A 24841-nucleotide genomic window follows, 5' to 3' on the forward strand; every position below is an offset into this window, starting at 1 on the left:
TCTGTGGTCTGTGAGAGCTTACCAAGAGCTGCCTTTATTTCTGTCTCTGGATGTTTCTTCCTCCTTTCATGATCTCTGTCTTCCCTGCCTCTTCCCTGTCTCCTCCACTGAGCTCACTGTGCCTTGAGGCTGTGGTCTCCTTCCACCTCAGTTTCCATCGGCAGGCAGCTCACGGCCCCAGGTAATCATGCTGGTGGAGAGACCTGATTAACTTCTTTTCCTGCCTGCAGATTAATCTTGCTCTCTGAGCACACATCCCATGCTTCTGGCACACCCTGCTCTGAGCTGAAATAGGCCACTCTTCTCATGCAGGTGAGGGGCTAGAGCCTGTCTTGTGGGGGGCTGTGTCCAGAGTTGGAGTAGCTCAGGCTCTGACCAGCCTTCCTCCACCCCCCACTGCTCCTTCCCCCATCCTTGACTTCTTCCAATCAGGCCAAGCAGATCCTGTCTGGCCGAGAGGGGGGTGGTGACCAGAGCCTGATTGCCCCTGATCTCTGTCTCATCTCCTGCTCTCCAGGGCCCAAATTGTCGTCACTTTCCTAGTGAAGTGTCTGGTCATTCTCAGAAGCAATTTCAGGAGAATATACAGATGCTGCTCCCTACCCTGCTTTCCCTTTCCCAGGGCTGAGGGGACTGTCAGCTCCCTGGGCTGGGGATGATGAGTGGGGGAAGGGCTAAGTTTCCCAGCCTCCCTCCTGTCCTCTCTGCAACAGTCATGTGGATAAATGCTAGCTCAGGGAAGGATGGGAGCTCTTCTCCTTATCCTTTATTCTGCCATCTCTCTCTCTTCCTTCTTTTCTTTCCTGTCTCTGCCTCTCTTCTCTTCTGCAGCCCGGGAGTGTATCTTCATTCCCAGAAGCCTATAGGGGCTCTATTTCCTCACCTGTGTTACAGGGCTTGAATTGACTCCATCACCGTGAGAGAAGCTGGAGTTCTGCTGCCAGTGCTCCCCTCCCCACGCTGCCCCTCCTCTCCCAGCCCTCTCCCTTCTTGGCTAGTCCAGCACTCTAAAGTCTAGGTTGTGTCAGTCTAGGTTGTGTCAGTCTCTGAGGGGCACGAGCCATCCTGGATTCCCCTAATCCCCATGAGGAGCCATTCTAGCATCTCACAGGTTAGGCCAGCTCCAGCTCAGTCTATTTCCTCTCCAGGCTCTGAGGGGCTCTTTTCTTCCTTGCTCTGTGGGTTGTCTCCAGCTGTCTCCTGGCTGCAGGACATGGCAGGACATGGAAGGATGCAGATGCTGCCATCCTCCCATTCTTTACTGGTATCTCCAACCTGTGTCACATATGGCTCCAGCCTGGCCTCTCCACACCCCAGCCCCCCTACAGGTTGTTGATGGAGTCCACAAGCTGTGCATGTGGTGGACATGTCCAAGTCATCCCATGTACATAAGCATGTGTGTGAGATGGGGAACTGCAGGGGTAGGAGCTGCTAGGAACCCTGGACTCCAAGTATCCTGCTCCTCAAGGTCAGTGACAATGTCTGAGATGTGGCTTAAATAAAGAGTAGGTGCTCTATAGCCACAACACCCACTTTACATGTCATTTGCATATGATTTGCAGACAAAATGAAGGACGGCCTGCCTGTTCCAGCCCTCCAATGTCTCCCTCTTTCATCACCTCTCTAACTTAGCTTAGCATCAGCTCTTTCAAGTCTTTGCTAGTCCCAGAGATCAAGGAGTGATCAGTTCTCCCTGACATCCCCTTGCTCCCCCCATCCTTGGCTCCTGCCATCCTCTGTGAGATGCCACATCATCAAAGGACATTATTCATGGTGGACCTTTGCTGAAGCCCTGCTTCCCTGGTGCCAGGGCTTCGGGCAGGGATGGATGGGTTGGTGGGGGAGGGGGAGGGGATTGATGCAGAGATGGGACCCAGGTGGCTTTTATTTATGTATTTATTTTGCCAACACCTTGACCTTGGTGTTATCAGCACCACTCTCTCCCAAGTGAGCTAACAGGCTAGCCACCAGGAGGCTCTCAGTATAATACCTCTTCTTCCTGCATACCCAACTCCCCCCAGCCTGCCTAGCTTGAGTTTCCATCTTCAAATTGGTGGGGGTAGGAGAGAAGGAGGAGGGAGATGGCTAGGTCCAATTAGGAACAGTACCTGAGCTTCTCAAAGGAATGAACCAGTCACGCCATTTTTGTGTAAACAGCCTCCCACTTCTATTTCTCATCCCACCAGTACTCCCAACCCTGGGTCCTGGCCCATGTTCTTTGCCCACTCAGCCCTGTAATTAGCTGGGTAATGAGAAACTTTTAATGAGGCCCCATTAGCCTCTCACATAATAAAGAGGCCTGAGACCCAGCTGCTGCCCTCACTCTGGGTGAACACAGGGCCCTGTATAGCCAGGATGACTTCTCTCAGTATGGCCCACGTGCCAGCGTGGGCAACAAACATTTCAGGACTGCAGCAGCACTTGAGAGGCTCCATGGAGGATTCATGTTTTGGGCTGTGTAAAGCTAGGGGACTTGTATGGTTAAGGCTATTGTCAGACTCCTGCCATTGTAGCCACTGTAGCCAATTGTACTTTTAAAGCAATTCATAACTAAAGCCAAAATGTTTCATTACTTTAGTTATACTAAGTTTCCATTTGTATTGTCAGGGCTAGGGCTCAGACCCTTCAAACCCATTGTATAGACTGGGTCACCAGACCCCTTACACTCAGGTCCACGCTAGGTAATTGGGAAAGATCCCAGCAGCCATTGGCAGATGACACGAGCTCAGTCCGCAACAGCAGCAGCAGAAGCTTACAGCAGATCCAGCAGCAGTAGCAGCGCGTCAGTGGCCTCTTGGAGGGTCCTGGGGGCACCGGCAGCAATAGCTTGCAGCAACAGCCTCCAGTAGCAGTAGTGGCCTCCCCGTGGCTCCCCGGGGGCAGGGGGCACCGTGGATCAGAGCCGCTTGTCCTTTATACTTAAGTCCATAACCCAGACACCTGGGTGCACATGTGCAATTACATTAGACAATACCAAGGAACACCTGGGTACACATGCATATTTACGTCAAATGCTTGGCAAGATTCTGAACATCTGACCATTTTCCTTCATTTTCCCTACAGGCTGAGATACAAGAAACTTGGCTCTGGCTTCCTTTTTCATTTTATAAATAAATTTTTATTGAGCATCTATTATTTGCCAAACACTAGAGGGTGAGGGATACAATAGCAAACAAAACAGACAAAAATTCTTGCCCTTGTGACACCTACATTCTAGTGGGAGGTGTGTGGTAGAGAGACAATAAGTAAAATACTTAGCATGCTGGATATAAGTGTATGGAGGAAAAAAAACAGGAGGGGCATATATGGAGTATTGGGGTGTAGTAATTTCAAGTAGCGTGATTAGGGAAGGCCTCGTTAAGCAGGAGTCTGGAGTAGATATGAGATAGAGATACGGTTTTTCCCCAATCCCAAAATGTAGAAGAGAAGGTCCCTAATCTCCAAGTCTCTAGAGAGGTGGACGACCCCCTCCTTTTGGGAGAGTTAACTATTCCTTTGCAGTTGAAAATCCATGCCAGTGCAGTAAAAAGAATGGAGTGAAAATCGAGACTTGGAGAGAAAAAAATCCTGAATTTGTGGTTGCTCTCCACTGATTAGTAGCTGGATGTCCCAGAGCAAGTGATTAAACCTTCTGGACCTCAGTTTCATCTGAAAAGTAGGAGTATTTCCTACTTACATGGTGGTGGTGATGAAAATCAAATGGATTGCTCCATGCTGAAACACTTTACAAACGTTCAAACCCTGCACTTGTTACAAACGTTGGGGATGACGGATCAAGCCGGCTTTCAATTGCCATCTCCCCTCATCTCTTTCAGCTCAGTCATTTCTCTCTCTGGGTCTCAGCTCTGATCCTGTCTCTAACTCTGACTTACCCCTGGAGCTCTCTCCCCTGGGTGTGAAATGAGCAGATAAACCCCCTTATCTTGTGTCATGTGAACAAGAGGCTGAAAAGGTCAAAGGAGAAGATACCTGAGCTGTAGGGAGACACATTGGAATGGGGAAAAATGTAACCGTGAGGAAAAGGGAAGCAATTAGGAGATCAATGCTGGGGCAGGGGAGGGGTAGGGCTGCAGTTCAGCCATCGTGTTCTGTTCCACCTATCTGAGATTACAACAAGAGGATAAAAGTTAGAGCTCTAGATGGATGCAACTAAGTCAGGCTGATTCAGGAGTCAGAAGGAACAGGGTGGGGAGGCCGAAGGAAGAGGCATTAGCACTGGTAAGGTGGTGGAAGGAGGCAGACACTGCATTACACAGCAGGTAGAAGTCTCTGAATTCCACAGCAGGGGGGAAGTACTCACACTCAATTGGCTGAGGGCCAATGTGATGGGGCAGCTCATGCTGGGAGGAGGACAGAGAGATAATGAGGGCTGGGGGTGGGGGGGACGCCAGACTCACCTCCCAGTCCTCAGGGTCCTAGCCTGGTGGTTCCGGTGGTGGCAAGGGAAGAGAGGCACCTGCCTGAGCTGTTCTAGCCTGGCAGTCAAACCTGAAGGTTTAAAGGGCAAGGAGCTGGTGGATGGACAAGGAGGGGAAAGAGGTCCAGAGTTCACGCCTATTAAGCTAGACCCTGCATGGAAATTTTGTGACAAACCATACACAACATTCCTTAGAGTACCCAGCTCAGGTGCTGCTGTAAAGTGGGCTGCTGGACAACTCCAGCTCACTGCAGGATCTGTGGTGTGGTGTGGTGTGGGGTGTGTGTGTGTGTGTGTGTGTGTGTGTGTGTGTGTGTGTGTGTGTGTGTGTGTCTGGGTGTGTGTGTGTGTCTGGGTGTGTGGCTGCTGCAGTCCGCATTTTCCTTTCCCCTACCAGCTTCCCCCTCCCTTCCAGCTACCCTGGGATTGGTGACTCTCAGTCCCTCCCCTCAGCTCCCCCAGACCCTCCTGGAGCCTTTATCAGAGAGCTGAGACTGAGTTCCTGCCACCTTCCCCATCCCCTCCAATCTGTTTCTCTCTTGCTGGCAATACCAGCAGCACCGGTGTGTGTGGGAGCTGGCAGTGCTCCATGCCAGTTCTCTGATCCTGTCAGACCATCCAGCGCCAGGCTCAGAGCTGCTCCACAGGTAGGCACAAGTGGGAGAATGTTGGATGGAGTGCAGTTGGCACCAAGGGACAGGAGCCAGAATTAGGAGGGAGTAAAGGAGATGGCAGACTTAACCATAGGGGAGCAGGGTACTGGGAAGGTGAGCAGAAAGAGCCTGTAGGGTCAAGAGCTGGTTAAGTATGGAGCTTGTGGGTGCAGATTGCTTTTTCCATACTGGAAAGTTTTTTCCTGAGTTTTGGGGTTATCTAGTACCGAAAAATAGCATCCAGGATCCCTCCTCAAGCCAACTAAGGAAACAGCCCAGTGCATGTCCTATAAATCTATCACCTTCCCTAGGAGCATGAGTACCCTGGTACTATTGCACCGTTGCTCATTACCAGGTGCACATCCGCGGAGATGTCTGAGTAGGGATCAGGGAAACTGAGCCCAAGGGATGTACCCCTGCTCAGAGAGACTCTGCTCTCTCTCCAGACCAGGGTTTGGAGGGGAGGGGCGGAGGCTGAGGAAGAAGGTCAAGCTGGGCTGCTGGTCATGAGTGTCTCCTGAATTTCACTGTACTGTATTCTCCTTCTGTCGCCCACATACCTGCGTCCTGTCCCTTTGCCCTCCAAGGCACCATGAGAAGCACCCTACTGTTCATAGCCATCCTGGCCCTCAGCCTGCCTCAGAGCTTTGGGGCTGTCTGTGGGGAGTCACAGGAGCAGATGATACCTGGAGGGGGCCACAGCAAGGTAAGGCACCCCCTGGCAGAGTACTGGGAACACCGTGGGAACCTGGGGTTCTACCTGTCTGGGCAGCTGTAGGAAGGAAGGTGAGGCAAGCCAGGCTGGGAGTTATGTGGGTTATCCATCAGAGGGAATTTGTCTCCCTTTGGATTTCTCTGCCTCTCTGGTTCTCTCATGTTTCCACTGTCTCGGTACGTCTGTAAGTGTCTCTGTCTTGCTGCATGTCTTTGACACCTTGTACATAAAAGGTGCCCTAAAAATTTTCTGTTTGTTTGGTTGATTGACTGGTGACTTTGTGATTGGATGGTACTGCGAGGGGTGAGCTGGGGTGGTCTAAGGTCCTCTATGGGCTGGCTCAGTTTCTGTCCCTTCGCTGCGGACAGATTCCCTCCACTTCCTGGATGGTATGAAATACAGTCAGAATTTCTCTCCCAGATGGTCATTTGTATGCTATTTTACCTACCAGTTACATGTGTTTTACTTTTGAAATGAAAATAAATTTAAATAAATTATTTTATCCTCTGATCATTCATTCCCAGTAACCTCAGGTGCTTCTAAGATCCCAACCCCTCCCCTTCTTCTCACCTCCCCCATCTGCCTCTATTCACTGCTTAGGATAGGAAAACAAAAACCAAAAAAACAGGTGAGTCCCGATTTCCAAAGTTCCTCTTTAAAAAAGAATAGGAATTGTCAGGGTAGGGGTACTGGGGGAGAGTAGGGAAGAAATCTTCAAGGTTTTGAAATGATAGTAATTACACTGGTACAAATGCTTTTAAGATGATTACGGGTAGGACTTATTACAAATTCAGTATGTGAAATCTAACTGCCTCTCCAGCTCAAATCTGTTTAGCATCTCATTACAGGAGGTGGGCTGAGTATTCAAACCATTTGGGAAAAGTAGCTGCTTGGGAAGCTCCGTGCTGGGCCAATAGAGAGATCACCAGGGCAGCCTTGCAGGTGGCAGAAGTTGCACCAGATCCAAAAGACCAGAACCCATTGAAAAAACACCCAGGGATTGCCAAATATGGGCTTCACCCTGTGTTTGGAGCAGCAAGGTTTCAGTCCTAGATAGTCAGAGTACCTGGGTTCTTGTGAGACAAAGTTGCTGCAAGACCTTAGGCAATGAGATGTCCCCTCTGCCCCTTTTGGTCAATGAAAGAGAAGGATTGCCATCCAATCCCTTCTCCCCAAGGGTCTGTGAGATGAGGGAAATTGGGGTAGGAAAAGGGTAGGATATGTGTGCCTAGGCAACTGGGTAGTTATGTGTGGAGTTGTGTCCTGTGCAAATGCACTTCTGAGTGTGCACAATAACCCCAGGATGCCTGGGCTCTGGAGAGAGATTCAAGGTGAGAATCACCAAACATCACTATCATTGTCTCTGCAGCTGCAATGAACTGGGTGTTTGGTCTGTGCCCACCGCCCTGTTGTGCCCAAGTTGCTAAAAAATAAAAAAAATAAAAAATCACCAGGACAATCAAGAGCACTGCTGGGCAGCAGCTCCAGAATCTGGGGTTCAGTTGTGGGGGAGAAAAGGAGGTGCCATTCTGAGCATATTGCCTTCCTGAGATTCTAGATCCAGGGCAGAAAAAAGAGAGAGGTAGACAAAACCAGAGGCAGATAGCCATGGAGAAGAAGAGACAGTGAGAGGCAGTGGAAAAACAGGGAAAGAAACATCCATGGACATAGCACAGAGTGGTGGAATCTCAGGGTTGCAGGTATGCCCCAGCTGCCTACTGCCACTCATCCCCAGAACTGAGTCCTATCTGTGAGTCAGTTATGGAGCACAGACTAAAGGACACCTGCTCTGACAGACCTTTTTTGAGACTGGGGGACTTCATGGCTCACTCACTTAGTAGACAACCACATCCTTGGGCAAACTGGTTCCTGATATGCCAGGGAGAAAAGAACCTATGGCTCTTCTCACTGAGAGTTGGCAGGAGCTGGGATGAGGCCCCAGGGGATAGACCCCTTTGAGCTTGGGAGATAGTGTAAACAACTGTCCCAGTTTGAGCACGGGAATTCCCACATCCCCGGAAGCCCTTAGTCCTGGGCAAACCAGGACAGTTAGCCAGACTACAAGGATGCCCAATGCTTTCCTCTCACCAGGGAAAATCTCACTGTGCATATGAATCACCAGGGGGAGTCTACATAAAATGCGGATTCTTTCTCAGTAGTTGTGGGGTAGAATGAGATTCTGCATTTCTAGGAAGCTCCCTAGTGGTGCTGGTGCTACTGCTGGTCCACAGACTGCACTTTGGGTGCCCACTTCTTTTTCCAGTGTAAACCAGAGGAAATCCTGAAAGGAATAGAATGTTGGATTCAGCTGTGGTGGGCTCAGGAGGAGGCTGTTTCTTTTTTTTTTTTTTTTTTTTTTTTTTTAATTTTATTTTGTCGATATACATTGTAGCTGATTATTGCTCCCCATCACCAAAACCTCCCTCCCTTCTCCCTCCCCCCTCCCCCCCAACAATGTCCTTTCTGTTTGCTTGTTGTATCAACTTCAAATAATTGTGGTTGTTATATCTTCTTCCCCCCCCCCCCGGTTTGTGTGTGTGTGTGTGTGTATGTGTGTGTGTGAATTTATATATTAATTTTTAGCTCAGGAGGCTGTTTCTTATGGAAAAAGAGTGAGTAGATTGGGTGTGAGCCTCCTTTCTCAGCCCTCTTTATTTCCTTCCCCTAGAAGGACTCGGATCTCTACCAGCTGCCCCCGTCGTTGCTTCAGAGACTCTATGACAGCCGTTCGTTCTCTCTGGAAGAATTACTCAAAGTGCTGAGCAAGGCTAGCGTAGGTAGGAAGCAGCCCTGGGGAGAGAGGGGGTAAGGGACAGATTCTGAAGATTAGATGGCCTGAGAGACCCCTTCAGGTGGGAGGGAGATAAGACATGACTTAGTGAATTGGTTAGGGTTGAGATCTGAACCCTCCTCTAATGGTTACTTTCCAGCTTTCACTTTCCATTTACACACTTGTTCTTGGTTTCACAGATCCTAAGGAATTGTCACCTCCCCAGAAACGTGAGTAGTCTCTTCTCCCTCCCTATCTCTGCTGACCACTTGCTTAGAGGTCCATGGGAAGGGGGCCAAGGGGCCATTTTGGCTGGCTCCATCTCAGCGGGCACAAACAATATGCCAGCTGTAACTGCCCAGCCAGCCTTTCCTGAATGGGAGAGGCCACCAGGACTGAGGAGGAAGCAGGCATGAAGGAAGCGGTGGACTCTCCCTCCATTGGCTGGTCATTGGGGACCAAGAGGATCTCTTGGTGGCCATGAAGATTCTAAGCCAGGCACCTGGTGGGGCAGAGAATTCTTGAAATGTGGAGGAGGGAGAGATGGGCAGAGAGGTTGGGCTTAAGGGGATATGCCTGCTAGCTTTAGAGAGTCGAGCTGCAGCAAGATAAAGAAACAGACCAGAAACCCAGTCTCAGAAGTCTTGACACATGTCTGGGGAAATGCATCGTTCCCTCATCATCACTGTTGACAATGTTGGCCCTTTTCTGCAGGTGACATGCATGACTTCTTTGTGGGACTCATGGGCAAGAGGAACATCCAGTCAGGTAGGAGTGCATGGAGGTACAGTGGAAGGGTTTGGGGTAGCAGTGAGGAAATGACAGAATTCAAGTGCCTTGTATTTGTCACCAGAGGGAAAGACAGGTCTCTTCTTAGTTGCAGTGAGGGTCCTTTGGCTGCTTCCTCCCAACCAGCTTAGACTGACAGCCAAGTGCTCCCTAGGAGCAGAGTAAGGAGACCTTCATAGTCCTGCTGCAGCTGGGAGGGAGGGACAGGGAAGTTCTGCTTCTTCCCCATTCTCCCAAATCCGTCTTCTTGCTGCCCCTCATAGCCAGCCCTCTGCTGTTGGGTCAGGGTGAAGGTCACATTCAGAAAGATTGCTCCTAACTACACTATTTTATTTACTTCACCCCAGACACTCCTACTGATGTGAATCAAAAGAATGTCCCCAGCTTTGGAACCCTCAAGTATCCCTCCAGTGCAGAATGAGGTAAGGATTGTTGGTTAGAGAGAGGAAAGGGGACTGTGTGTGTGTGTGTGCATGTGTGTGGGTGTTGCTGATTGTGCATTTCCTCTGATGCTACAGGCATTAATGCTCATACATTTGCCCTAAAATACACTGCTGGTGCCCAGCCCCCTGGCAGTCAAACACAAAGACACTCAGAGGCACGTGTGCATGCACGTGCACCATCCTCTTTTTCATCTCTCTGCCCTGTATCATGGACCCTGGATGACTACTGAATAGAGGAAGTGAGTGGTAGAAGATGGGGAGAGGGGCTTCCCCTGGGGCTTCTGTGATGGGCAACTTCAGAGAAGTTGGTATTGTTTGGACTTCATTCTCTTGTGACCTGTCCAAAAGATGGGGAGATCATTATCTGATAATTACAGGTACCACATCTAATTCACAGGCGAAGCATTTGCCTCCCAGGTAGTCTGAACATTTCAGTTATTCAGAATCCTGGGTCACCAGGTCTAGATGTTAGTCATACACAAGGGTGATTCAGGAAGAAATGCAAGGAACTCTGAAATCTAATGGGGAGTAGCTGGAAACCATATCTTAGTTTCTCTGTGTAGCGTAATGGACAAGAGCATGATCTGAGTTTGAATTCTGGATCTGCCACTCTCTAGCTGTGTCCCCTTGGCCAAGTTACATAACCCTTCTGTGCCTCAGTTTCCTCATCTGAAAAATGAGGGTAATAATAGTATCTCACAGGGTTGTGGTTTTGAGGAGTACAGGTAAAGTGTTCAGAACAGAGCTGTGTGACAGCTTTATTATGATTGTCCTGGTTTGGGAGGTGTGAGGGATGTCCTAATGTTCCCTTGACTGGCTTTGGTCCGTCTGCCTAGAGCTGTCTGGGCTGGATCCCGGGCCTGAGTGGGCTGACAGATTCCTCACTTGGTATGCAAGTGTGAGAGTCCCCCAGAGAATGTCTAGTCAAATCATGGAAACTTCTGCCTTGATATTATCTCCCCCACCACCCACAGCAATAGTGGCCCAACTTATGAGTTCCTTTTCACTAGCTTCCAAAGAAAGAAGAGAGTGGGGGGGGGGGGGAGAGGGGTTGGGAAGACTCAATAATCGCAGAGAGACTCCTGCTTCTCTCTGTGTGTCACTGTTACCCATACTCATTGGTCTCGAGGTAGCCAGCTGAAAAGCCAAGGAGATGGCTCTTGATAACACCTGTTGTGACTCCCTAGGACCAGAGACTGGGTCTGGCCCCCCATTTAGTGTTGGGTGAGAGGGCACAAAGAGCTGTAATAACTGTAACTCGCTGATTACATGGTACTTACTGTATCATTTCTCTCTCATTAGATGGTTATTTCAGTCCAGCCAACGGCCAGATAATTATACAGGCAGCTATATCTGGATGACATACTCTCTTCCAGCGTTATGCACTGGCCATAAAGATAATTACAGTGCAATTTTGCCATAGTATTTTATACAAATTGCAAAAACAAGTGCATTGTGGAAATCTTTTAATGTTTGCTGGTGAATCCAGGCTCTTTCAGAGGGACCAGGTCCATGATTGCAGCCTTCATAATCTCATCACTGATGGAGCATTCTCAATCTGTTAGGTACCAGGCAGAATAGGACATAGGGTCCCTAGGGGCTAGCATTTAAAGGAGATTAGACAAGATGGATCAATACAGGTCATTTGTTCATCTTATTTCGTTCATGTGAAACTGCTGAAAAAGGAAGTGATCCCTGGCCTGTCCTTCTTCTGGGAGGTTTCTGGGAAGAGGAGGGACTGGCCAGGGCAGGGAGAGCATTAGCACCAGGGTGCTTCAGATGGGACTGTGTGGATGCCTGGCTCATGAGTGTACTAGGATGCTGTAAACTTGGTTACCACATCTTTCTGCATCCCCTAACCCACCAAAAACACACAGCTGTTTAGAATAGCACGACAAATACAGCAGCTTGAAGTTGCAAGCACCTTCTGCTAGGAGAGTTCAGTCCTCTAATTCAAAGGCTTTAGGGAAAACTGAGTTAAGACTTCCCTTCTCTCTTCTCCCTGGCCCCACCAGCGGGTGATTGATGAGAGTGTTACAGGACATAAGACGTGATTTCTTTCTTTCTTTTTTTTTTTTTTTGGTCCTCAGCACTTCTCTTCTGGACCGCTGGGCTGCATCATGAAGACACTGTTCCCTTGTTCCAATTCCCAGGTGCATACTCTCCTATTTCCCTTTCTCTTCCCCAACCTCATAACATTCTTGTGCTTTGAATCCTTCCCCATCCTTCCTACAACACCCTGTGTAGAAACTGTATACTGACTATTCCCAATCTCAATGGGCATTGACTATAGATTCCCTGGGAGTTTCTGTAGTGTCCTGTATTAAAAACATAATGTCTCTCTCTACTCCTCAACAATAAAGGATTTTTACATATGAGTGATGTGATGTATTTGGTTGTTTGATTGGTTGGTTGGTGAGCTTATCTTTTCCTTCACTCTTCCAGCTACATCATACATACATACATATGATATGTATGCACACATATTTAAATGGAAGTGTCTATTTTCTACACATACTGATTTCCCCAACAGTGCCTTCCACAGTGCTTTGCACAATTAGTATCAGATTTATTTAGTGACTAAAAGAATAAAAAAATGAATTTGGAAGATAATTTCTAACATCAAAGACTTTCACAGACCAGCTTCTGATAAAGAAAAACAGATGTTCTGAATGGCTTGTCTGCATTTCTAGGATGGGCCTGGAACACATCAATCCCTGAATCTGACCCTACATAGAGAGGAAGGTGAGGATCAAGCTTTGCAAAGACACAGCCACAGAGGAGGAGGCACCTATAGCACTATACCATTTTTCTGTCTCCAAATATTGAGCATGGGTTCTGTGACAGATCCTGGGGATAAAATGGTGATCCATATACAGACTTCACGGTCTGGCAGGGCTGCAGACAGCACACAGAACTTGATCCAGCTAGAATGTGCAGTGGACAGGTCAGGTACTGTAGAGGCCAAGAAAGAGGAGCAAGATATCTTCAGCATTAACTGGCACCTCAGTTATTAGAAAGGGGAAACATTTATTTCATACTCCTCTATTATGTGCCTGTTACCAGCCCCTGCAGTGCTGGCCTAGTAGTCCTCAGAATGTGTAAGGCACTTAAATGTGGTTGTGGGTGTCTTTATTAATCTGATGTGCCAACTATCACAGCACACTGATACCAAGGAAGGTTCTTTAGCCTAATGGAACAACCTGAGAAATCATCAGGCTTCCTGTCTTAGCCTGGTGCAAGGGCGTTTGTCATGCCCCTAGGTTGCACTGACATAAAGTTGACACTCAGCTCTCCCAAGGCAGCATAAGGACAGGGGCATGAAGCCAGAGGCCACTTGCAGTTCTTTCACCCCAGTGAAAGTTCTATCTTTCCAGAACCCGACTAAGGCCACTTTAGACCAACAGCTGTACGGTGGGGGGCCGGGAAAGGAGGGAGGGCTCACCTCAGTATCACTGGTGTCAGCTTTATAGCCAGAAGTCAAAGAATGCCCACCTAAGATCCCAGAGACTTTCTCCAGTAATTCCAAAATGATCTATCCATAGGTTTTTCAAGTGGGGACACTTTTGCAGAGTCTGGGGTATTTTGGGGGGTCATAAAAGCTTCAAAAGTTGGTTCTGCTTAGACTTGGTGGCAGTTGGGCATCTATGCTGAGATGAGATGATTGCTTTGCCAAGTAGGGGCATAAATGCAGAAAGGTTGCTCTCTGGTGGGACTGACAAAAATTGCATACTGGGGATTCCAGAAAAAATGAAGACAAATTTTAGGTCCATTTCCTGTTTTTGTACTTGGAGAACGTGTGAGGGGATCCTGACCCTCCCCTTCCTACTGTAAAGAGGTTGATGACTAAGGAGATCTGGTCAAAAAGACCTTGAATAAATTCCTGACCTTTTCTTCTTCAGTTAGCTTTGTGTATCTGAATCACTGTGACTGTGGTGCTTTACTTTAAAAAGACTTCGGTATAAACCTTATAAACTTTTATATATATCCTTCAGGTGGTTTGTTAGCATGTGAAATTTCCTGGGGTCAACACTCCAGAGACAACTAAGGTAGTTGGTTAGAAAGGCCCAGGCCAAGCCCTGCAGACTCATGTCTCTAGAATCATACTGGAGGTCTGGAGCCTGCTGGTTGTATGATGTGCCACTTCAGAGGGACTCATTCACCTTGCCCAGATGTGGGGTCTGGGCCTGCCACTGGAACATTTCATTAGCTTCCAAGTGACCCTTTTACTAGAGGGCAAAGTGGGTTTCCCCACCCCCAAACTATAAGAACATGTCACATCTTGTTTTTGTGTCTCCTAGCTAACAAATATTACATGTTTGGCAGCATTTGGTATAGTGCTTGCTTTCGGTATAATCTAGTACCAGAAAGTGAGGTTTTGGAAAAGAGGACACACAATCTTCCTTATTTATCAAGAGAACTGATGACTGCTGAATGGCCAAACTAGGTTAGATCAGTTGTCAACATCCTGTGTGTCCCTTCGTTCCCATTTGTCTATCAAGGAATTTCTGAACCCCACCATGTGCCTGTCCTGGGGGTTGTGCTTGGTTGCTGGCTATGGTCAGGCAGTGGGTGGGATGGGATAGGATGGGAGACAGGGTGAAACTGAAGGGTCCTGGAACCTGAGGGCTTCCTCTGTATTGAGGAGGGAAAGTGGGGTGACCAAAACTTCTAATGTCTTGGGGCAGGGGGAGGTGGGGTAGGAAGTTTTAGTTTGATGAGAATTCTTGGGCAGGAGCATTTGATGAGAGGATTTTGGAGAAGGGTGTGGAGTGACAGAGTTCTAGAAAAAGTTGGGGAGGACAGGCTTCAGGAAACAGGCCCAGGGGCCGGCCTGTGGCTCACTCGGGAGAGTGCGGTGCTGAGAACACCAAGGCCACGGGTTCGGATCCCATATAGGTATGGCCGGTTCGCTCACTGGCTGGGTGTGATGCTGACAACACCAAGTCTAGGGTTAAGATCCCCTTACCGGTCATCTTTATTAAAAAAAAAAAAAAAAAAAAGGAAACAGGCCCAGGGTGCCAGAGTGCAGTGGGATGCTGTGACTTCCTTCATGTGGCCGTCTAGGCGGAAGGAGGGACAGCAGTGAATTATCAGAAGGGTCCACCAGCGGTCTAGCCCTCAAGTGTTCTTTTATTCATTCATTCACTCATTTAAATAGGCTTTATTAAGCACCTATCATCTGTTCCAGGAAGAGTGGGAAGAGGGGAGATACAGTCGTGTGCGAAAACACAGATCCCCACTTTTAGGAAGCTCACAGCCTAGTGGAGGAGACATTAATCAATAATCTTACAACTTTTTGTAAAACTACAACTGCAGACGTTTTGAAGAGAAGCTTTTGGAACGGAGACGTAGAAAAAGGGAGGCGATGAGGGTTTAGAGTTTGGATAGGGTATTTTCACTCTCCAGGCACCAAGGTGAGGAGGCAGTGGTGCTCTACACGGGGATCAGCGCTAGGAAAAAGCCAGGCCTGGTGTCTAGAAACTCGCCTGCCCTGCTAGCGCGGGGACCTGGCGCCGGGCCCCGCCGTTGGGGGGCGCTGCCTCCGCCCGGGCGGCGGGGGGCGCTGCGGCCGTGCGGCGGGGGGCGCTGCCTCCTCCGGGACGGCGGGGGGCGCTGCGGGCCGGGCGGCGGGGGCGGCCCGGGCCGGCGCGACAAGCGGCGCGGCGGATGGAGAGTCTGGCCGCGGCCGGCTGCGCCGCCTCCTCGTCGGGCCGGGCACGGCGGGCCGGGGCCTTTGTGTGAGGCGGCGGCGGCGATGGTGCTCGGGGCCCCGCGGAGCCGGGTAAGCGCGGCAGGGCCGAGGGCTGTCCCTGACCGAGGCCCGACCCCCGGCCCGGCCTTTCTCTCGCTCTCGCTGGGCTCCCTCTTGCCCGCTCCCTTGGGCTGGTCCCATCCTCCCCGCCCGCGCGCAGACCCCGGCCGGCCCCGCCGCTCCTCCCTTGGCCCCTGTTCGGCCTCGCGCCCCGCCGCGCTCCTGCCCCCCCATCCAGAGTCGCCCAGGGGAACCCCGCGCTGTTTGTAGAGGGACCGAGGCGCTCGGAGTTGGAGTGCCCCAGCCCGATCCAACGTCCTTCCCTCCGGGGTTCGACTCTCCGGAGGGGAGACCACAGCACCACCGGATTGTTGGGGTGTCCTCGGAAGTTCCGGATCCTCCCACCTAGCGGCCCCCAGCTCAGGCTGCCCCGTGCCCCGACCCGCCGTCCGTTGATGGGTGGCCACCAGGGCCCGGGAGATGCTTGGCTGGTACCCAGTAATACTCAGAAGCTTCCCGAGCCCCAGAAAAAGTTGGGAGTTGGTCGAATCTAGTGAGAAGAGAAAGGGGTTGTGTTGCGCAGGGCGAGTCGTGAGACTGAACAAGAATGCACCCAGCTTTTCTTCCTTAGGCGTTCGGGAGTTGGAAAGGGAGAAAGTGGTATGGAACAAGCCTTTGGGAGTCTTACCTATGTAATTAGATGTCTTTCCTAAGCATCAAGTAAATCCGTTAGTACAGGGTCAACAGAAGCAATAAACCTTGAAAAAGGTGGTAAAAAGGAATAAAACATTGTCAAGTGATATTAAGTAGCACAGTTGTATCTACGTTGCTTTACTTCTTTGGGTCCTGAGTGTTTTACTTCATCCGCAGAATAGAGGGAATGTGATAGAGCATAACTGGGATGGCTCAGGGTTATAGGAAGGCCAGAGAGTAGGCATGGAGAATTGGGAGGGAGAGGTGGGAATTTAAGCATTTGAGATTTACTTGGGGATTTTAGGGGCTGAGAGGACCCAGCAATGACAGAAAACTAAAAGGTGGAGCACCTTTATCTTATCTTCAGTGGCTAATGGAGCTTTGATAATTGTGTTCAAGTATGTGTATGGCATTTGGCATCATGAGGGAAGAGAATATACTCAAGGAGATAGGAAAGCTTTTGTTTAGGAGTAAATTAATATGAGAAAAACTTGAGCCAGTTTCTCTGGTAATGAAGCATAAGATTGTGTCTGAGGGAATGCCTCTGACTGAGCTCTGAGGCACTAGCTTCTGTACAGCCAGGGCTACAACCTCTTATTCACTCTCAAGACCAAGCTGCCAGATTCTCTTCAAACCTTTTGGGTTTCATCTTGATGACTCTGGATATATGCAGGGGAAGAGGTCATTGTCTTGTCTTTATTGCTGTCCCTGCCCCGAGCAGAATGGAGCAGCTCTCTGGGTCCATTCATTCCCACTGCCTAGCCAGGGCTTGGAAACATTCAGAATGTTTTCTGCAAGCCCCTCTCTTGCAGGGATGTGTTAGGCCATCCATCTTTTTCTCTTGCTGTCCTCAGATTAACCGTGCTGATAAAGAGGCAACTTCGTAGGAGCTGCTAAGATGGGCATGAGGATCAAACTGCAAAGCACCAACCATCCCAATAACCTGCTGAAGGAACTCAACAAGTGCCGGCTCTCAGAAACCATGTGCGATGTCACCATTGTGGTGGGGAGCCGCTCCTTCCCAGCTCACAAGGCCGTGCTGGCCTGTGCAGCTGGCTACTTCCAGAACCTCTTCCTGAACACTGGGCTTGATGCTGCCAGGACCTATGTGGTGGACTTCATCACCCCCGCCAACTTTGAGAAGATTCTGAGCTTTGTCTACACGTCAGAGCTCTTCACGGACCTAATCAACGTTGGGGTCATCTATGAGGTGGCTGAGCGTTTGGGTATGGAGGACCTCCTTCGGGCCTGTCATTCCACCTTTCCTGACCTGGAGAGCACTGCTGTGGCCAAGCCCTTGACTGGCACCAGTGAGAGCCATTCTAGTACCCTGAGTTGTCCCTCAGCAGAACCACCTCATTCTCTTGGTGAACTCCGGGGTAGTGGGGAGCACTTTGGTTCTGAAAGAAAATATGTGTTGCCCAGTGATGCTGGAGGAAGCTATAAAGAGGAAGAGAGGAATGTTACCAGTGACACTAACCATAGCCTGCCTCTGCCACCACCACCTCTCCCACCAAAGACAGAAGACCATGATGCCCCTGCTCCCTTCACATCTGTTCCTAGTATGGTGACCCAGCCAGTCCTAGGCACTGTCCGCACAGGTATCCAGACCAGCACAAACTCCTGCCCATCATACAAAGTACAAAGCAATGGAGACTTCAGTGAAAACAGCTTCTTCACCCCTGACAATGCAATAGACATTACCACTGGGACCAATTCCTCCCCGAGCAATAGTGACCACTCCAAAGATCCAGGCTTTGGGCAGATGGAAGAGCTCCAGCTCGAAGACCTGGGGGATGATGACTTACAGTTTGAAGACCCCACCGAGGAGATTGGCACAGCTGAGGAAGTGATTGAGCTGAGTGATGATAGTGAGGATGAGCTGACTTTTGGAGAGAATGACAACCGGGAGAATAAGGCCATGCCCTGCCAGGTGTGCAAGAAAGTTCTAGAACCCAACATTCAACTGATCTGGCAGCATGCTTGGGACCACGTAGACCTGCTGACAGGCAACTGCAAGGTCTGTGAGACCCACTTCCAGGACCGAAACTCCCGGGTGACCCATGTCTTGTCCCACATTGGTATTTTTCTCTTCTCCTGCGACATGTGTGAAACTAAGTTCTTTACCCAGTGGCAGCTGACCCTTCACCGACGGGATGGAATATTTGAGAACAACATCATTGTCCACCCCAATGATTCTCTGCCTGGGAAGCTGGGTCTGTTTTCAGTGGCAGCCTCCCCAGAGTTGAAATGTGCTGCCTGTGGGAAAGCATTGGCCAAAGATTTCCATGTGATTCGGGGCCACATCCTCGACCATCTAAACTTGAAGGGCCAGGCCTGCAGTGTCTGTGACCAGCGCCACCTCAACCTCTGCAGCCTCATGTGGCACACACTCTCCCATCTTGGCATTTTGGTCTTCTCCTGCTCTGTCTGTGCCAGCAGCTTTGTGGATTGGCATCTCCTAGAGAAGCACATGGCTGTGCACCAAAGTGTGGAAGACTCCCTCTTCCGCTGCCACTTGTGCAACCAGAGCTTCAAGTCAGAGGCTGCCTATCGTTACCACGTCAGCCAGCACAAATGCAATAGTGGTCTTGATGCGCGGCCTGGTTTCGGGCTACAGCACCCAGCTCTCCAGAAGCGGAAGCTGCCAGCAGAGGAGTTTCTGAGTGAGGAGCTGGCTCTGCAGGGCCAGCCTGGGAACAGCAAATATAGCTGCAAGGTCTGTGGCAAAAGGTTTGCCCACACAAGTGAGTTCAACTACCATCGGCGGATCCACACAGGTGAGAAGCCGTACCAGTGTAAGGTGTGCCACAAGTTTTTCCGAGGCCGCTCAACCATCAAGTGCCACCTCAAGACACACTCGGGGGCCCTCATGTACCGCTGCACGGTCTGTGGCCACTACAGTTCCACCCTTAACCTCATGAGCAAGCATGTTGGTGTGCACAAAGGCAGCCTCCCACCCGACTTCACCATCGAGCAGACTTTCATGTACATTATCCATTCCAAAGAAGCAGAAAAGAACCTGGACAGCTGACTGGGTACCAGCAGAGCCAGGGGGAGCTCCCAAACAGCAGCCAGGACATTGATTTTCTAATGGCTGTTGGTCCTTCCCCAGCTGAAGTTGCAGTTTTGCCTTGCTGGGAATTCTGGTCTGTGTTGTGTTTAAAGAAGAAAAAAGAAGAAATAGCACATATGCTGTTACTATTTTTGAGAAGCAACAGCCCTACTACATTTACCTCCATACCTGTTCTTGCCCATGAAGGGCTGTGTTTTTGATTCTTTTGAGGCTGGTTTGGGGATCTGGTCAAGCAGTTGGCATCAACTAGATCCCCTTCTCCAGCCTCTCTAGTTTTAGTTTACTGATAGGTTTTATGCTGCTAAGAATCCAACCAATAGCCTCACTGAATAGAGGAAGTGAAGAGAGGTTTTCACTGTGGGTATTAACCACCAGACCTCCCACGAGGAAAGCCAGCTGTGAGAAAGATTTTGGGAATGTGGTCCTTCAGAAAAGACTAGCAGGACAGCTCACCTCAGGTTCCAGTGCCAGCCCTCAGCAGGGAGAAGGTATCAGGGACAGAGGTGCCTGCTTGCTCCACGGCCCTAATGTGCTGATTGGACAGTGAAAATCTTTTGGCAGCTAGACTGAAACTGGGTACAGAGTTTTCTATTTAAGTCAGAAAGTTTTGGGATGTAGCCAAAAGGGGTGTTCTGCAGTGCTGCCAAAAAATGGCAGCCTGGATGGACAGGAAAGGAGGTTTTTCTTTTCTCCTCATTTCCAAAGAAACATGATTTTATGGAGTGGTGGCCCAGGATGTTAGGCCTTCCCTGTGGGTCAGAGAGGACAGGGGGCCACTTTGATATGTCATCTGTCATTCTGGTCACCTCCATCAACCTCGGGTTTCCTGGTGGAGAGGTGGGGATGTCTCTGACAGCAGCAGCCTTGCCTTAATTTATATCCAGTCTCCTACCCAGAAGTGTTTGTCCCATAGTATAGACAAGACCCCATGAAGTAGTGGAGTGGTGGACTATGAGCCCTTTGGGATTAAAGGGACCTGAGTAACTGGTGTTGTGTAGCAGGGTGTGCGTTCTGACTGTCTGTCCCAGTCGGGTAACCTGTTTACTTTGTTCTAACAGTGCAGGAGCTTTGGCAGCTCACTTTTGACCTGCTGGAATTTGTCCTGATCTGTCGTTACATCACCTCCAGGGGATGCTGTTGAATGGCAGCTGGTTCAGGTCCTCCCTAGGTGACTAGGGAACATGTCTGATGAGTCCGTGACTGGTTGGCTCCATTCTTAATTGGCTTCTTAAGGGGTCTTGCTCAAAGAAGGCCCACGGGAGAGGGCCCTTGATCTTGCATGTTTGTAAGGTGGCATCTCAGTAGCTCATACTACCTCACCCTGTTCAGGCGAGCTCTGGGAGTCCTGGCCTCAGCCCTGACACTCACTGCCTCTGGTGGGACTCAGCAGCACCCTGGGCTGTTTCACAAGAAAATGGTTTTAATTAACTCACGAAGCCTTTTTGGACATTAATATTTATTTATTATTTTTTTATTTTTATATACATACTACCCAGCATCTCTTTTGGATGAAACACTTCAGGAAAATGAATTTCTCCCCAGCAAGTAGCCATATTCCAGAGAACAGTCCCAGCCAGAGATTTGGGGAACCAGGGATCCAGGCGTATAACTAGGGGACAACATGTCAAGCCTTTTAAACTAGCAAATTTTTTTCTTCCTCTCCAGATAGTCTCTAGTGGAATAAACGCAGGGAACTCTTTAGGCAATGGGAGTTAATTCCTAGGCCTTTTATCCCCCCTCCTGTCCTGTGATGGAGTAGATTAGGGACTGGGTTGAGAGGATTAAGTCACATGAAGGAACTTTTTGCACAGTTTCTCATCCTTTTTAAACTTGGGAAGCCCCCTGACCTTGTCTATATTAAGACAAACAGGCAAACCAAAGTTCTGTCCCTGTTTGACCTACTGCTTCTCTCCCCAGTCCTGAATTGATAAAGCCTCAGAGTGTTATGGCTCTCTGGTGGGGTTACCATTAGATGAAGGGATTTGTACAGTGGCCAGTTTAAAGTTTTTACGTCTTTGACCATCTAAACCCAACTTGTTCAGCATCCTCTCAAGGCGTTCTCGTCAGGAAAACAGTGCTGAGAATTTTCCTTTCTGTCTGGCTTCTCCCTTCTTACACTGACCATTAGAAATTTAAGAAGGAAGTGTGTGATGGACTACAATCAAGTATCTGCTAAGCTTTTCAAGCTTTTCCCAGACTGCTGGTGAGGACTGATTTTTGAATAGCCAGTTTGAGAGAGGTAGTTGTTACTGGAACCCAGCCGGGTAGCTGAGAGTGCATAAATATGCTAGAGAAACCCTTTTCCTTAGCAGAGGGCATCATGGATGCTGGGTGGTCTGTATACTTAACCTGAAACTGTGAAGTTTTCCCTTATTGCCAGTGAACCAAAAAGCACATCCTTGAAGCTTTGCCCTTGAAACACTAAACAAAAAACTGTTTCCCCTGATTCCCCTGAGGCTAAGTGGTGGATCAGGATGGTCCAGTTGGTCCCAGTCAGACGTGTAGCAGGATCAGTAGCTCATGAGGCTCATTGACCAAACCCTGTCTTTCTGGGTGTCCCCCATATTCACACCTGAACTCTCCCTCTGTTTAGGTCGTGTTTGCTCTTCGGCCTCTAGCTCACCCTTTTCTGAATTGTTTTACTTGAAACACTGTATCGAGGCAAAGGGCACTCTAGGGTACCTGGTGGAAGGTATTCATTTTATTTTGCATTTTTACTTTTTTGACCTATTCATTCGATTTTGTTGCCCCTCTCTCCTTGAGCCCAATTTAGCACTCTCTCTTGCTGTATCGCTCTGAAGTTCTGTTTGATCCTTCAGTGTCCTCTCTTCTCCTTTTTTCTTGTTCTGTACTCTGGACCAGCTACATAATTTGTGGAGCCCTCTTGTTCACAAATTATTAGGAATTTCAAGGTGGCGATTGTAGAGCATTAAACCACAGCACCCACTCCCAACTTGTTTCCTAAGGGAAAATGATAATACTTACATGGCACGTTGGGATAAACAGCAGAGGCTGCTTGTGGCCAGAAGTGGGGATCAATATTCCACACTCCAGCGACTTGTTGATGGCTTATGATGCCACAGCACCTGCTGGGAGGCTCTGCGGCACTCCAGTATTTGGTCCTAACCTTTAAGACTCCATGGAGTCCCTACAGTTCATGGCTAGTTGGGAAGAAAGGAGGTGCTGAGGTGGGTGTTGAGCCCAGATGACCCCTAAAGAGGAGGAAATCGTAAAAGTTCTCTTTGACTTTCTTCTTTTCTGATCTATCAGCACCCCTTTTTTCTCCATCCAGGACAAACCTTTGGGCTTAAATACCTTTCTCCCAGTTAGGTGTTTGCTACTGATGAATTTTCTTTTTCTTCTGGCCTCCTGCTGTGCCCTGTTTTCCCCAGGCCTCAGACTACTCAACTTCAGAATGAATTTAAATCCCTCTATAGATGGACACTGAATTTGTTGGCACGAGAGTGGGCCGTGTAAAGCAGTCCATGCCCACTTGGGAGTCCCCCTGTGCCCTTTTCCCTAAATCCCGCGCTGAATGAGTCAGGAAGCTGGGGTGCACAGCATTAGTTTCAATGTGATTACTCGTCATAAACAACATCAGAATGAAAATGAAACTTGATTTTGATGTTTCCTTAATACTCTTCTTCTGTCTAATCCACCCCTCCCCACCTCTAATAGCTAAAATCTCATGAAACAGAGAAGAGTTGTTGACGTCTGACTCCATTAAATTAATAAGTACTGACCTCCTAATATTTAAGTGTTTACTATCTATTGCTGTAAAGTTTTGTATATTTTGTAAACTTTTTTCCCAAATAGTAGATGTCTAAAATCATTGTACATCTGATTCTTTTATATTCCATTGTTCAGCACAAAGTGTGGTTTTTATTTAGAATAAAAAAAGAAATTTGGAATGGGAGTTCTTTTCCTATTTACTATGAACATGCTCATACCGTGAATTCAGAAGCTCTGGGTTCATCACCTTTTCAGTAGCACATCTCTGCTCATCAGATTGCCAGAATTCTTTCAGATAGACATTTTCCTTTCCTGTAGCTGGAATTCCCCAGGATTAATTTGTTGATCTGTTTTTAGTGGGAAATTAAGTCAAAAACTTAACCTTTTCAGGGGAACATCCTTGAGATCTTCTGTTAGCCCAGAAAGAACAGTGGAACTCTGCTAATGTCCAGTTGGACATTATTAATGACCAGTTGTCCATTAGTAATGTTAGTGAGAGATGTGGCCACAAATTGTCTTGCTAATGCCATTTAATTCACTATGACATGATATGTCTGAGTGGAGAGAGGCAGATGGAAAGTAAGAGGGGAGAGGAAGATTCAAAAGGATAGAGTAGGGGGCAAAAGTGTGGCATTTCATGAGGTTGATTCACAGAGGAGACAGACCTCTAGAAATTCAGGAATGATGTGGTCCTTTTGGTCCCAGAGCACGGTGCCCAGGCCCTCAGTGCTCAGTAAATGTTTGCTGAGCACAGCAGCCTTGTTGCAGTCAGCACAGCAGTTCCCACTCTTCCCTTCCATGGATGGAAAGGCCCTAAGGAAGTGTTCATACGGCCAAGGTGATAACTGTTCTTAGGGAAGGGGCCTCTGTGGCGAACTTGGATGTTACAGAGATGGTAAAATTGGGTTTCCTTCAGGAAACTTCCAGAGCCCAAGTCAGAGGAGGCAGTGATATGGGTATCAGCTCTTGGTTTGGTTTTTATGTGGGGACAAGGGAGGAAAGTTTTTAATGCAATTTCTGCATTGTGAGGTTAAGCCCTTACTGTGCCCCTAAGCCACAATCAGACTCCTGGTTCAAAAGGCCTTCAACCTCTGCCACTGAGCAATTGTTGCTTAAGACCCTTCCAGGTTTGGGCACAGTGAGCAAGGGGATGGTAGATACAGTTTCTCTCAATGCTTCTGACAAATTTGGGGTACATGCACAATTGGAGCATGTTTAATGCATCTGGTGAATACAGTTTCAGATTTCTGAAAGCAGGGTAATCTCTGGTTAAGTCAGTAGTTGTTCCAAGTTAAACATTCCAGACACACTGAGCACTTGAGCAGGACAGAGGAGACGGTGAAGAGGATATCAGTGATTACATCCACAATCCTCTCACTCTCCATAAGCAGGATTTAGACGCCAAGGACATGGAAGTGGAAGGCGGAAACTAGAACCTGTTCTTGGGCCTTTACTCAGAGTTCATGGACACAGTCCTAGTTTCCCAAACTGATAAACAAAACGAGCCTTTTCCGGATCTACTTGTTAACAAGAGGACGTCTTTTCCTGTCTATAGAACAAGTGTTAATAAACATAAGTTTCTGGACAGGAAAATTATGAAAAGACTTGGCCAAGGATAATTTACTTATAACAGTGTTAGAGCTCTGCCGTGTGACAGAATTGGGCAATTTCCACCTTGGCTTTCTCATCCTGTGCAGGGGACAAAGGCTGAGGGATGTAGGTAGCATCTGTCAACACCTGCTGCTGGCCCCTGATATTTTCCTACGATCTGGCGATAAAGGGAGAGATGGGAGTGGGA

General features: G+C 48.8%; 2 protein-coding genes across 2 annotated transcripts; both read left to right on the forward strand.

Moving 5' to 3' along the window:
* The first annotated feature begins 5662 nt into the window (after positions 1 to 5662).
* On the forward strand, positions 5663 to 12100 carry TAC3 (tachykinin precursor 3). Its single transcript, XM_063076395.1, has 6 exons — positions 5663 to 5776; positions 8454 to 8562; positions 8756 to 8785; positions 9270 to 9323; positions 9692 to 9766; positions 11878 to 12100. The coding sequence occupies exons 1-5, from the start codon at positions 5663 to 5665 to the stop codon at positions 9763 to 9765; spliced, it is 381 nt and encodes a 126-aa protein (XP_062932465.1). The 3' UTR covers position 9766; positions 11878 to 12100.
* Positions 12101 to 15462: 3362 nt separating this feature from the next.
* On the forward strand, positions 15463 to 23082 carry ZBTB39 (zinc finger and BTB domain containing 39). The gene is made up of 2 exons (XM_063075541.1): positions 15463 to 15572; positions 17090 to 23082. Exon 2 carries the CDS (start codon positions 17134 to 17136, stop codon positions 19267 to 19269), a length of 2136 nt encoding a protein of 711 aa, XP_062931611.1. The 5' UTR covers positions 15463 to 15572; positions 17090 to 17133; the 3' UTR covers positions 19270 to 23082.
* The last annotated feature ends 1759 nt before the right edge of the window (positions 23083 to 24841 follow it).

Source organism: Cynocephalus volans, chromosome 12, assembly GCF_027409185.1.
Source record: "Cynocephalus volans isolate mCynVol1 chromosome 12, mCynVol1.pri, whole genome shotgun sequence".
In the NCBI taxonomy this organism is placed as follows: Eukaryota; Metazoa; Chordata; class Mammalia; order Dermoptera; family Cynocephalidae; genus Cynocephalus; species Cynocephalus volans.

Coding starts and splice junctions, on each gene's coding strand:
- TAC3 (XM_063076395.1), top strand. CDS start 5,663: ATGAGAAGCACCCTACTGTTCATAGCCATCCTGGCCCTCAGCCTGCCT. Junction 8,563..8,755: donor GCTGAGCAAGGCTAGCGTAG/GTAGGAAGCAGC, acceptor TTGGTTTCACAG/ATCCTAAGGAATTGTCACCT. Junction 9,324..9,691: donor CAAGAGGAACATCCAGTCAG/GTAGGAGTGCAT, acceptor ACTTCACCCCAG/ACACTCCTACTGATGTGAAT.
- ZBTB39 (XM_063075541.1), top strand. CDS start 17,134: ATGGGCATGAGGATCAAACTGCAAAGCACCAACCATCCCAATAACCTG.